Genomic DNA, 12,923 nt, shown 5'->3' on the forward strand with positions numbered 1-12,923 from the left:
CGTGGACTTCATAGAGTGAAGTGTTATAAAAAAAATCTCATGATATGTAAATAATTCATGTTGATTATGATGCAGTTCATGTGGAAGCCACAGGGTGGCGCAATAAAAAAACAAGTGGTGGAACATGTCTATCGTGTATGCTCCATAAATACATACCAAAACAGGAATGGCCGCCCAGAACAATGCTTATCAGAGGACAGAAAAAAAAATCCTGATTTTGTCTGAGCTATTTTAAAAATCAAAGAATTTATATTTTTTCATCTTATTTATATTATCTTATTATTTAATTATTTTTTAAGTAAAAAAGAAACCAATGTTCAAAAAACTTCGAAAACCACCATATTTAAAAAGGGCAAAAGTCAACAGGCTTTTCAAAATATAAAACATTGCCAAACTTCCATCATCGTCTTGTCTGTCTCGCCTGACCTCACTCTTCTTGTTGGTTAAATAAAGTCCGAGCGATGCGACTGCCGTTCTGCACTCTGCATTGAGCAGTTTTATTTGTAGTGTCTGATCTCCAACTGAACAAAAGAATATTTTATTTATTACTATAAAAAAATCAAAACGACGGTGGTGGTCGGTGCCCCGGAGGGCAAGTGACGTAACCAGTTTTGCAGAACACAACTATTCTCTGCATTAGGTAACGTTAAGATTCTTTTACTATTTGTACAGCAGTCATTGTTAATTCTAAATATATTTTAATGTAGAATATGTTACATAAATATATGAAATATAGAACATATATATTATAAAAAAATTCTGCTGCTGGCTCGTCTGCCAGTTGGTGCCCAACCAACGCATAAAGGTGAAACTCCGCCTATGTTAAGAACAGCTATTGTCTAAATAGATGAGATATTTCAGAACCTGCTCAGTTGTGCCTCCTGTGGAGATAAAAGATGTGTTAAAGTAAATATTTGTAACCAAAACCTCCCTTTTCCACTGCTTGCCAAGAGGATCAAAGTATTTAGTAACCATGTTTTGACCACTAAGCCATGACTTTGAGGATATAGCGGTGTGTTGTTTATTTAGTGAATAATGATTTTCATCGAGTTACTAAAAGCCAAACGCATTAAGAACAACGTGCTGCATGCACTCGTAACGCCTATATTATATGAACCTATTTTATGACATTTCAGAGCTGATTTGAGGTGTTGCAAAAGGCTATTTATGGTGTATGGGTGTTTGTGGTTTTCACGAGTGTGTCAGTTAGTTCAAGCGACAAAGAAAAACACTGGTTTTGACCTCCCTGCTAAGGTACAGCTCAAATTAGAACAAGTTACCAAAGAAAAAATAAAGTTTGAAACTCCTCATTACTTAGTGGGTTACTCAACATTGCAAAAAGCACAATAACGTCCTCTTTTTCTTTTAAATGTTAATCTTGTTGCTTAATAGAAGTCTCATGGCTTTCTCAGGTTTCTAATCTAATGCGTCACATAAAGGGGGAGGAGAAAGCGAAAGCGAAAAGGCTTCATTTCTGGGCGTAGTGTTTAACGCTGTCTGTTTTTAAGCGCTTTCGTGTCTTTTTTAGAAAAAGTGTAACGCGAAAGTGAAGGACATTATTGATACCTTTCTTCTTTCCATTCATCCGAATAATCACTGAAACAAGCTCTGTGGAGAATTTGTTGCCTGAGGCTTGTTTGAGGAGTATCAAACCTGCCTCTCAAGAGCTGAGATGTAAGTTTTCATGGTGGATTATTTTTTCCTCTTTTTCGAAAGCTCGGCTATATGGAGTATGTTTTAATACCGTTTTGCAGTAATTTTGCATGCTTGATTGTTATAATAGATACACCGCGGAGAAAGTGATCATCCGTCTTTGTGCATTAAGCATGTAGATAAAGCTTTTTTTCCCCTCAGCCAGTTTTCATTATACTTTTCTTTTTAATGTTTTCTTCGCGAATCCTTGTTCGTATGTTCTGTTGTCTTTGTGAAGAAACAGCGTGTTTGAGCAATCTAGTCGTCGCCCCACCCACTTGTCATGACGCCAGAATCTTATTGCTTCAGTATGGTAAAAAAAAAAACTAAACTGAGCACGATACAGTACTCTAAACGCTTGGCACATATCCTTCTGACGGATTTCCTTTAATATCCGGTTGAGCTTGCTTATTTCTTCATATTTACTTTATAATGCTGCCTGAATATCTAAACATTGGTCTTTTCATTTGTATTTGAACTTCAGTTCATTTTGGACATGTTCTGCTTGTTTTCAGCGCACATTGTGATCGTGGTACTGATCTAAGATCTGTCTTCAACATGTCTGGCCCAGGTAATGATAATCTGTTTTTTTTTTCTTAAAACGCAATAGAGCATGTTTTGGGGATTTTCAGTTTAGGACAGTCTGTTTACATTTTTCCTCTCAAGTGTGATTTGTGCAGTTACACGCGTGTTGAAATGAAGGTGTGTGCTTTCGTGGAAACTTTAATATTCTCTAGAGGTCAGGGGGAAGGAATGCAGGAAGTCAAGCTTACAAAAGTGGCTGTGTTCCACATTTGTATGTTTCCACTGGCTATCTCACTGGTTTTATTATATAGTGAAATATACAATACATTTGTCTGATCATAAAAACTGATAACTAAAATTCAGTGGGGTCTTTTTAGGGCAAGTTATAGCTCTAGCTTAAGAGTATATGGATCACTGTGCTCACTTCAGAGCAGGCAACTGTGATAATAATCATCACTTTAGACTTTCTATAAAATATTCCTAGTCCAATCCACACTGGATTGCATTTTGCTGTTAACCTGGCAATCATGTGATTCCTTAACGCCATTAGGACCATTCACGCCATCATCTTTGGAGCAACTGTGTTTTTAACAAGCTGGGGAATTCAGGCTAGTATTTACCAAGCAGACTGAGTGGACAAACAGCATGAAATATTTTGATATCAAAACTATGATTAAGATTTCCAGTCATGTTCATGTGTATTACTCAAGAAAAAAAAATCTGTTGTGAAAGGGCTTGTCTCATTCTTTGTCTTGGTTAATGACTCAAACAATGTTTAGCACTGGAAAACTGGATTGGTAAGTTGGGAGTGTTCAGAAAATACAAAGATGTAAACGTCAGTGGTTTCAATGAGGAAAGGTCAAGGATTATGCAGCACTCTTGTCCAGAATTTGGTTTGCTTTCAAAATACATACATTTCTGCCAGAAAGATTCCCATGTGCTTTGTTTTAAAATGTTTTCAAGAACTTTCATCATGTTTGTCACACATTAATCAGATTTTCTTATCATTTAATACTTTAAACATTTACTATTGTTTGTAAATCCTGTTAATTTTGAGCAAAATAGTGGATGTCTGCAGGCATCATGACTACATTTTTATTGAGGAAGTCTGAATGCTAAATGACTTGAGAGCTGTTGTTTTTTTTTCCCCCAGCACTTAACATAATGTTTTGAGCTCTGGACATGTGACCATGCACAGGAAGATAACATGATGGAAACAGGGTGCAATTCCATGTGGCAGGTCTTGAGAATCAAATTAGCAACGATTGAGAGCCTAGATTCAGTGTGAGCTCAGTTAGTCTGCCAGACAACCCAGAAACCACCAGGGGGTTTTCTTTTATTTTTTTACCTTTTAAATACCTTTAAAACACAAGAAACAAACAATGAAACATACACTGTTTCACAATAAACCCTGTAGCCAAAACTTGTCACCGAACAGCACTCTCGCCATTCATCAGTAAGCTTCATAACTTCACCAGGAAGCAATGTGAATGAATGCTGTGTGCCTCAATCAATGATGTTTTAATTCAATGAATCCCCTGTGTGAATAGTCAGGGATAGTTAGGTGAAATTTGAACTACATAATAAAACCAATTTTAGTTTTACATTTAAAAAAGCTCCACTTTCTCCCCCAAAGTAAAATGTTTGCAAGTTTGTTTTCAGGATCTCAGGCATGTTGATGCACGACAGGGGCTTCTCTCTGCTGGCACTGAAAAGCACTGTTGTTTCTGTGCCTCATGTCTGTCAGTCTTGAATACACTTCCTGATGAAAGGCGCAACAGATGTCACTGGGGCGTTACCTTTTCAAAATGTAAACCTCTGTACCATAAATGTCCATACTGGTATCTTAATGGTACATATTACTATCTAAAGTGTACATATACTTTTATATGTACACTTAGATACTAATGCCTTTTGGAAAGGCATCACCTCAGTGATAGCTTTTGTTCTTTGTTCTTTTTTTTTTTTTTTTTTTTTTTTTTTCTGAGAGTGTAGACAACATTTCTTTTGTGCACTAATTTGCATTTTCTGTAATATTGTCTAGGTAGAATATATAAAAATCATAGTGGAAGTACACCGTTTAATAGACTTAATGCTGAGTCTTTAAAGGAGTTTTATATGACAGTAGAAGTTTGAAAGTTCTCTCAACAGCCCACAATCTGTATGTCTCATTAATGCCTAGGGTTGTGCCTGGACAATACGTGGGTGAGGGAGAGTTTCATTCTATTCAAATCATGCCCATTTCTTTTCAAAATAGCTGGTGAAAGATTTGAATAGCTCATATGAAGAGCCTTTTCATACAAAAATGGCAGTTTTGGATTGGTTCCATGGGAGGATTAAAGATATCAAATATTAAGCTACACCTGCTGTGTTCACCCCTGAGGTACAATACCGTTCAAATCTTTTTTTTTTTCTTTTTTAGAAAAAACTCTTATGCTCACCAAGGCTGCATTTATTTGAGCAAAAATACTTTAAAATACCAAAACAAAAACTCACTGTAAAAAGCTTTGGTTGCTAGAATTTTACCGTAAAAAATACAGTAGTAAGTTTTAAGTTTTACGGATTTAACTTAAATGTACATTTAAACTCCATAATTTCATTAACTGATATAGTGTTAACGTACCAACATATGGAAGTACTGAAATCTGTTCTGTACCTTTGTATACACTGATAACCACCAAAAGCAGGTGGTGATGAGAAAGTCACATGGTGAACCAAAGCTCATCACAAGCAGCTTTTAAATATTAATGTATATACAAGGTGCACAGTGTCATTTACACAAACACTAAACACCATCATGAACTGAAATAATGAAATAAACATTCATTTAACAACATAAGATATAACATACAACCCTAATGTACACAACTGAAAGGAAAAAACATAGTTATTTCAATGAAAAAACATCAAATGTAAAATGTAATTCAGGGAATTCTGGGAATGTCAATTTACAGTTATTCACTGTAAATTATACATTCTTTTCACTTCCAAACACGGTATATTAAAATAACATGTAATGTCCAATACAGTTTTTGACCATATATAGTAGGAGAACTTACCGTTAACGAATTAATAGGATTTTACTGTAGCATTTTACCGTTAAAATCATGGCTATTTTCTTAGAATTTAAATAACCATTTTCTATTTTTATATATTAAATGTGATTTATTCCTGTGATGGCAAAGCTGAATGTTGGTGTTCAACTATATATTATTTCTTATTTTCAAATACTAGTATTATATAGTTTAAGGATGTAACCACTATTGCTAACCAAGAAAATGAAAAACTCTCAACTTTTCAGGAAAAGTGACTGATTAATAATACATTCTAATATAATAAGATACGTAATTTATTATCCAGCTAACCAGAAGTTACATATTTGTCCTCATTTCTGACACTCAGTTATCTTCATTTTTATCTATCTGTCTGGTTGTTGCATAGTAAAGAGCTTATGTGAAATAGGGAAGATGGCAAAAATTTAAATCAATTCCATGCATTTTTCTTGACGTTATTTTACAGTGTAACTACCGCAAATAGGTAATATTGGTACAATGAATTATTTATGACCCTTTCTCGTAATTGGTGGCTATTTTTATACTGTTTTCCATTGGAATGCCTCACATGTACGCTGCGGTCTAAAATAGATCCATCCCACAGAACATGGGAGGCATGTATGAACTACCTCTTACCTTACAAGAATCTGGCAACATGCATATAATTCTGTGTCTTTATTGGTTAAAACTGAATAAATCAGTCACTTGTTCCAGTCATTTCTTTATACAATCAATCCAGGTCATATCCCAGTGGTGAGGCATGATGGTCGAATTGCCATCGGCAGCTTGAACTGAACAATGCATTCCAAGTCATCAAGACTTTCTACTGCATGTCAGGACATCTGCGTATGATTTAAGACTCAAAAGAGGCTAGTTTATGCTTGGAAACAAAATACAGGCAGGAGGAAATCAACAACAGAATGGCTCAAAGAAAACAAAATGAGTTTCTGACTTCAAGAATGAGGCAAACAAGCCATGCATCCAAAAATGTACACAAACCAAGCAATAACTCAATAATCCTAACAAAACATACCTACAAATGTAGCAGATGTGCATGCACCAGCTGTGTAATTCAAAATTATTATTTATTTTTTTTACAACAGATTTATTTTTACAACATTATGTCTCATTAGAGTTAAGCTTTTGCATTTTAAATTGTTTTATACCAGGCTACCCATCTCCACACCATCCCATGCCCCAACCAGGCGGACACTCCATGCCCCCCTATCCCATGGGAGGATATGGTGAGCCTGGACAGGCGGCACCACCTGCAGGGTTCCATGTAGGATACCAGCCCGTTCCAGATCAGCCAGTTATGTATCAGCCTGGTCCAGTCAGTCCAGCATCTCACCAGGGCCAACCCTATGGAGGTAAACATGTCTAAATTTACAAAAAATGTTGGTAGGTAAATGGTAAACAATAGGTAAGCAGGCAAAGTGTTGAGCAAAGTGACCACACAGGGCAAAAATGAATGAAGTTAATGAAAGATTAATTCAAATGATCATTAATACTATAAAAACAATGCAACAGGAGTATTGTTAGATAACACAAGCTAATGATGGTGTGCCTAATGATCTACCTCACAACTTTCTCTAGCACCTGTACCTGCACCAACTTCAGTGCCTGCTGGAGTACCACCTGGTCTGGAGTACCTCACTCAGGTTGGCCATATCTTTTGGTATATTCAAAGTCAACTAGACGGGAAGTTTGTATTTACAAGTTGAATGCACATGACTTCTACCACAAAGTGGTAAAATAAGTAGGGAAACTTGGGAGTTTTAGTGTTGGGGACGAGTCAGTAAGAAAACGTGCCAAACGTAATGATAGCTGATGGTGCATTTGTCTATAATGTTTTGTTTTTTTTTTAATTCACAATAAACTAGTTAAGTTGCATTTACACAATATGATGAAACCCTGCAAACCTACAAACATACCAGTACATTTCTTTTTACTTATTAGTGTGTCGATAAGTCTTGTTATTAGTATACTCTTTGCATTTCAGATTGATCAGATCCTTATTCATCAGAAAGTGGAGTTGTTAGAGGGTGAGTCTTCTTCTGTAGTATGTGCGTGTGTAGCAGGCTGTTTACTATATAATTTGAATGCAGTAGGTGCATTAAAGCAAAGTTTGTCTGTTTCATTTTATGTGTTATCTGTATTTTAAGCCTGAGACAATTTTGTTCCATTTCATTTGAGGTCAAAAGTTTACATACACCCTGCAGAATCTGTAAAATGTTAATTTTTTTACCAAAATAAGAGGGATCATACAAAATGCATGTTATTTTTTATTTAATACTGACCTAAATAAGGTATTTCACATAAAACACATTTACATATAGTCCACAAGAGAAAATAATAGGTGAATTTATAAAAATTACCCTGTTCAAAAGTTTACACACACATGATTCTTAATACTTAATACTTACTCCTTCAGGTCCTTCAGCATTTTGTGTATTTGAACCCTTTCCAACAATGACTATATGACGTTGAGATCCATATTTTCACACTGAGGACAACTGAGGGACTCATATGCAACTATTACAGAAGGTTTAAACGCTCACTGATGCTCCAGAAGGAAACACAACGCATTTAAGGGATGCATCAGGGTAAATGTAACTTATTTTGTCTTTGAGAAACATGTAAGCAACTTCTGTAGCTTCTGAAGAGCAGTACTAAATGAGAAGAAAAAAAAAAGATATTGTGTACACGTCTTTATTCTGTTCAAAAGTTTTCACCCCTGGCTCTTAATGCATAATTTTTCCTCCTAGAGCATCAGTGAGTGTTTGAACCTTCTCAAATTGATCTCAAAATCACACAGTCATTGTTGGAAAGGGCTCAAATAAACAAAAATGCTGAAAAACCAAATAATTTTGTGACCTGAAGGATTTTTCTGAGAACAGCAGGCAGTTTAACTGTTCAGGACAAACATGGAACTCATGGACAACTATCACTAAACAAAAAAACAGCTGTGGATCATTTTATTTTCTCTTGTGGACTATATGTAAAGGTCTTTTATGTGAAATATCTTGTTCAGGACAGTACTAAATAAAAAAAACTAACATGCATTTTGTATGATCCCTCTAATTTTGGTAAAATAATTTACATTTTGCAGATTCTGCAAGGTGTATGTAAACTTTTGACCTTAACTGTACTTACTGGCTACTTTGTTTAAACTAGAAACTCACTGACTCAAAGTTTAATGGAAACATTTTTCCACTTCTCTGTATACTTTCCGGTCTTCTACAGCAATCATTGGCTTTGAAACCAACAACCAATATGAGATCAAGAATAGCCTTGGTCAAAAGATCTATTCTGCCAAAGAAAAAAATGACTGCTGCACACGCAACTGCTGTGGTGCCCTGCGCAGCTTTGACATGAAGATCAAAGACAACGCCGATCGAGAGGTCATGCGACTGATCCGACCTTTCCGCTGTGTCTCCTGTTGGTGCCCTTGCTGCCTGCAAGAGGTATAATACACAAGTCATATAAAAGCTGTGCTTTTGATTTTGTTAGTTACGTTAAAGGACAAGTCCACTTCCAAAACAAAGATTCACATTTAATGTACTCACCCCCTTGTCATTCAAGATTTTCGTGTCTTTCTTCAGTCGTAAAGAAATTTTTGAAATTTTCGATTTACGGTTTTCGAAAAACCGTAAATCGTATTTTCTCCCTCAACTTCAAAAATCATTTCAAAATCATCCTACATCGCTGCAGAATTTCCGACCCAGTCTTTGCAAAGTGAACATGCAAAGAAGATCAAACACCCTTAACAAAAAAGGTAAAACAGTGATATAGGACGATTTTGAAGTTGAGGGAGAACATGAGATGGGAATTCTATGTGGGAAAAACATAATTTCTTTACGACTGAAGAAAGAAAAACATGAACATCTTGGATGACAAGGGGTTGTGTACATTATATGTGAATCTTTGTTTTGGAAGTGGACTTCCAGATAATGCTATGGGACCTGATGGTGTGTTGTTGAGATTCAGCTAGTGACTCATCTGTAGGACATGCTGTGTGTACTACTGACATGAACATGTGTGTGACTTATGAGTTATAAATGGCATAGGGTCAGTATGGACATAGGACTGTATGTCAGTCTGTGTGTATGCAAGGAGTCACACAGTATATGTAGTTTGTTGTTGTTGTTGAAGGAATACAGTTTCTTCAGTAAGGATGCATTAAATGAATCAAAACAAACATTTAGAACAACCAATTTAAAAAAAAAAAATCTGTTCTTTTGAACTTTCTGCTCATAAAATGAACTGAAAACAATGTGTCACAGTTAAAAAAAAAAAAAGTAAGCAGCACAACTGTTTACACAACATTAATAATAAGAAAAGTTTTTTGAGCACCAAATCAGCATATCAGAATGATTTCAGAAGGATTGTGTGACATTGAAAACTGCTGCTAGAAATTTAGTTTTGCTATTACAGGAATAAATCATATTTTAAATTATTCCACTGAGCAGTAATTTATTCCTTTTGAACGACAGTCCATGTATGCACCCATAACTGCTTGCTTAGAAATCAATTGCTGTACATTTCTAATTCACTATTAGACAACTTATAGACTCTAAATGCAATATTTCACCTTCAGATGGAGGTACAGGCCCCCCCGGGAACAACTGTTGGGTATGTGAAGCAGGACTGGCACCCCTTTTATCCAAAATTCTCCATCCAGGGGCCAAACAAGGAGACTGTGATGAAGCTCGAGGGGCCCTGCTTGGCATGTAACTGCTGTGGTGATGTGAACTTCGAGGTAACTTTTTAGAATTGGAATAAATGTGATTGTTGTTGAAATATTTGTCTTGTTAATATACAAATTTGAGGTAAGCATTATACTGACACCAAGCGAAATCATTTTGAAATTGGCAGGTTTGTGTTTCTAACCATAAATTTGTTTTTCTTTCTTTAGCTCAAAGGTAAAGATGGTACTGGGAAGCCTATCGGTCGAATCAGTAAGCAGTGGAGCGGCCTCTTAAAGGAAGTCTTCACTGATACTGACAACTTTGGCATCCAGTTTCCTATGGACATGGATGTTAAGATGAAGGCTGTACTTATGGGCACTTGCTTCCTGATTGTGAGTATTACGCTAATGACACATTTAATAGTCTGAATGCTTCATAATGCCTTTGAGGGCATTACGTTACCACATTATGCAACCACAACCCATCAATTCTCTCTTGGATATGAGTGTGAAGCTACTTTTTTTTTTTCCAGTATTTATATATATTAGTGCTGTCGAAATTAGTTAAAGGGATAGTTCACCCAAAAATGAAAATGTGATGTTTATCCCCCAAGGCATCCAAGCTGTAGATGACTTTGTTTCTTCAGTAGAACACACACAATTTTTTTTAACTCAAACCGTTGCAGTCTGTCAGTCATATAATGGCCGTCAATGGCTACCAAATCTTTGAGAGTAAAAAAAAAACACACACAAACAAAACCAAATTAAACCCTGCGAGTCGCAGGTGGTGGATCGATAGATAAATAGATTCAGCTATTAGACATTCAACCAACTAATTAACTAATTAATTTGCAACTACATCTCTACTGATGTTCATTAGAGTAGAGCAGTGTTGTTGCACTTAAAATAAAGCAGACAGCCTACTAATACTCTAATGACTGGTAGTTGAAATGTCCTAGAACCATTGGGGAACGTACCTGCTTTTTGGCGTGTTTGCACTGCAGGACCTAGCAATAATTTTAGTTCTAGAAACTCCTTTTGGGGAAACTAAATTATCTCCTATTTCAGAGTAGGGTCTAAAACAGCTCTATAGGAACTACCAACGATGCAGTGTATGCTGATTGGCTGAACACGTGGAAAAAAAACACACGCACCTGCCATTTTCAAAAGCCTGTGTAAACGCACAACAGTTTTTAAAGCGTTACAAGACCTGTCGCCTTTGTCTGTGTCATTGTGCTCTTTTTTTTTCAGCCTTGATCATGGGTAGAAATGCAAGTTGCTGGAGGAGATTTCCTCTCTTAGCTCTCTCATTTGCCCGTTCTTATGCGTCTACGTTCTATGTGTCATCACAAAACCCAGTATACACATCAAAAACACAGCCCCGGTCATGGTGTCCTCCACTCTTCTGTTGTTTATGTTGTTGAATGCTGTGCCGAAATGATGTTGCTGTTGGCTGGCTTACGTCACTTCAGAGTTTCTGTTGGCAGTGCGAATACAATCAGGAAAACAGCCCTGGGGGAAAATGTAGAAAATTCAGGAACCGTAATAATGAGTAGTTCCTATAATGTAGTTCCTGTAACATAGTTTCTAGATTCTGTTCTGACTTTGATCTTTGTTCTGTTTTTCTTTTCATAGGATTTTATGTTCTTTGAAAAAGTGGGAGACACAAACCAGCGAAATACTGTATTCTCTTAAAGCTCCTGATAAGTTACATATTAAGTAACTTTCTCAACTAACTCACATCACCTTTCAAGTTTTTGTTTAAACAATGCAATTCTCACATTCTGTGGATGACATTTAAGTCTGGACTTCCTTTATTTCCTGCAACCAAAGCCATAGACAGCTGGAACTGCCATGCAACCAAGGGACATGTTCAAGGTCATTTTGTAGTGCTCACGTGACCAGCAGTATTTACAGGCGAGGTGTCACGAGTGCCTTTGAAACAACCATAGCCTACAATAATTACAGATAACCGCAACTAACATGTACATCTTTTTTGTTACTTTCAACTTTTTTTTTTTTTGTTAGACATTTACTGTAACATGCAACCTTATGCATGTTTTTCTAGACTTATCTCATGCATAAAGTTTTTCAGTCTTTTAGAAGGAAATTCAGTTTTGTTGTGTTAAATGCAAAACATTTTAGTCTAAACATACAGATGTTCCTACTGCTAAAAATGCTGCATGCATGATGATGATGGTTACATGAAAGTTACTGAAAGTTACTGATTCAATAGCTGAAAAAAAGGAAAAAAACAAGGAAGTAGTTGCATGGTTTTCTGTGTGTATAGACCGACTTAAAATGGGTAGAATGCCTACAGGGAGCGCACATGTTGGCCAACCTCCCATTGAGTCGCTCTTAATTCTTAGGATGGTGTTAAATATTTAATATTTGCCAATTAAGTCCATGTGTAGCATGAAACACACGTGGAAATTCAGGAAGCAAAGTCCTAATAGTAGACTTTAATATTAATATCTTTGTCCTCATAAGGACTTTCTCTTTCATTACATACCACATGACATTTTTTCCTAGTTAATAGTTATATAGAGTCTGGCCTTGTATTAAGAGAATATATAGGATATATAACATTGTGAAAATATACAGCCCAAAGAGACTGAGACCCTTTAAAAAAACATTAATGTATTGGTTACTATGTATTTCACTTTTTGATATAATTTTCCCACATTCATATGCTGCAAATTAAATCTGCTTCATGAACTTTGTATAACTAACTGTAACAGTGATGGAAAACATGGATATCATTTTCAGTTTTGTGCACATTTATTTTGTTAATTATATTTAACATCCCAGTAGCACGAGTGTTACAATGCTCTCATGTCTCCGCATGCATATATATATACACATACACACTTATACATGTGTCTTCTTGTGTACATGTTTGTATGTATTTCTATAATATGCAATATTAGTATAACATGATACATAATAAATGTGTAATGTTA

The 12,923-nt window shown here is 35.9% G+C and overlaps 1 protein-coding gene across 2 annotated transcripts; it reads left to right on the forward strand.

Annotated features, from left to right (window-relative positions):
* The first annotated feature begins 1,444 nt into the window (after positions 1-1,444).
* Positions 1,445-12,923, forward strand: plscr3b (phospholipid scramblase 3b). Of its 2 annotated transcripts, none has more exons than XM_051115298.1 (9): positions 1,445-1,674; positions 2,208-2,263; positions 6,440-6,640; positions 6,867-6,931; positions 7,273-7,315; positions 8,517-8,737; positions 9,871-10,032; positions 10,189-10,353; positions 11,596-12,923. In XM_051115298.1, the coding sequence occupies exons 2-9, from the start codon at positions 2,251-2,253 to the stop codon at positions 11,653-11,655; spliced, it is 930 nt and encodes a 309-aa protein (XP_050971255.1). In that variant the 5' UTR covers positions 1,445-1,674; positions 2,208-2,250; the 3' UTR covers positions 11,656-12,923. The 2 variants fall into 2 exon arrangements, with proteins under 2 accessions (XP_050971255.1, XP_050971256.1); XM_051115299.1 differs by lacking the exon at positions 1,445-1,674 and adding an exon at positions 1,998-2,089.

This window comes from Labeo rohita, chromosome 7 (assembly GCF_022985175.1).
Source record: "Labeo rohita strain BAU-BD-2019 chromosome 7, IGBB_LRoh.1.0, whole genome shotgun sequence".
Classification (NCBI taxonomy): Eukaryota; Metazoa; Chordata; class Actinopteri; order Cypriniformes; family Cyprinidae; genus Labeo; species Labeo rohita.

Bases quoted from the DNA above. Each gene is read 5' to 3' on its own strand.
- plscr3b (XM_051115298.1), top strand. The intron at 6,641-6,866 runs GTAAACATGTCT...AACTTTCTCTAG, and splicing joins CCAGGGCCAACCCTATGGAG to CACCTGTACCTGCACCAACT. The intron at 10,033-10,188 runs GTAACTTTTTAG...TTCTTTCTTTAG, and splicing joins GTGGTGATGTGAACTTCGAG to CTCAAAGGTAAAGATGGTAC.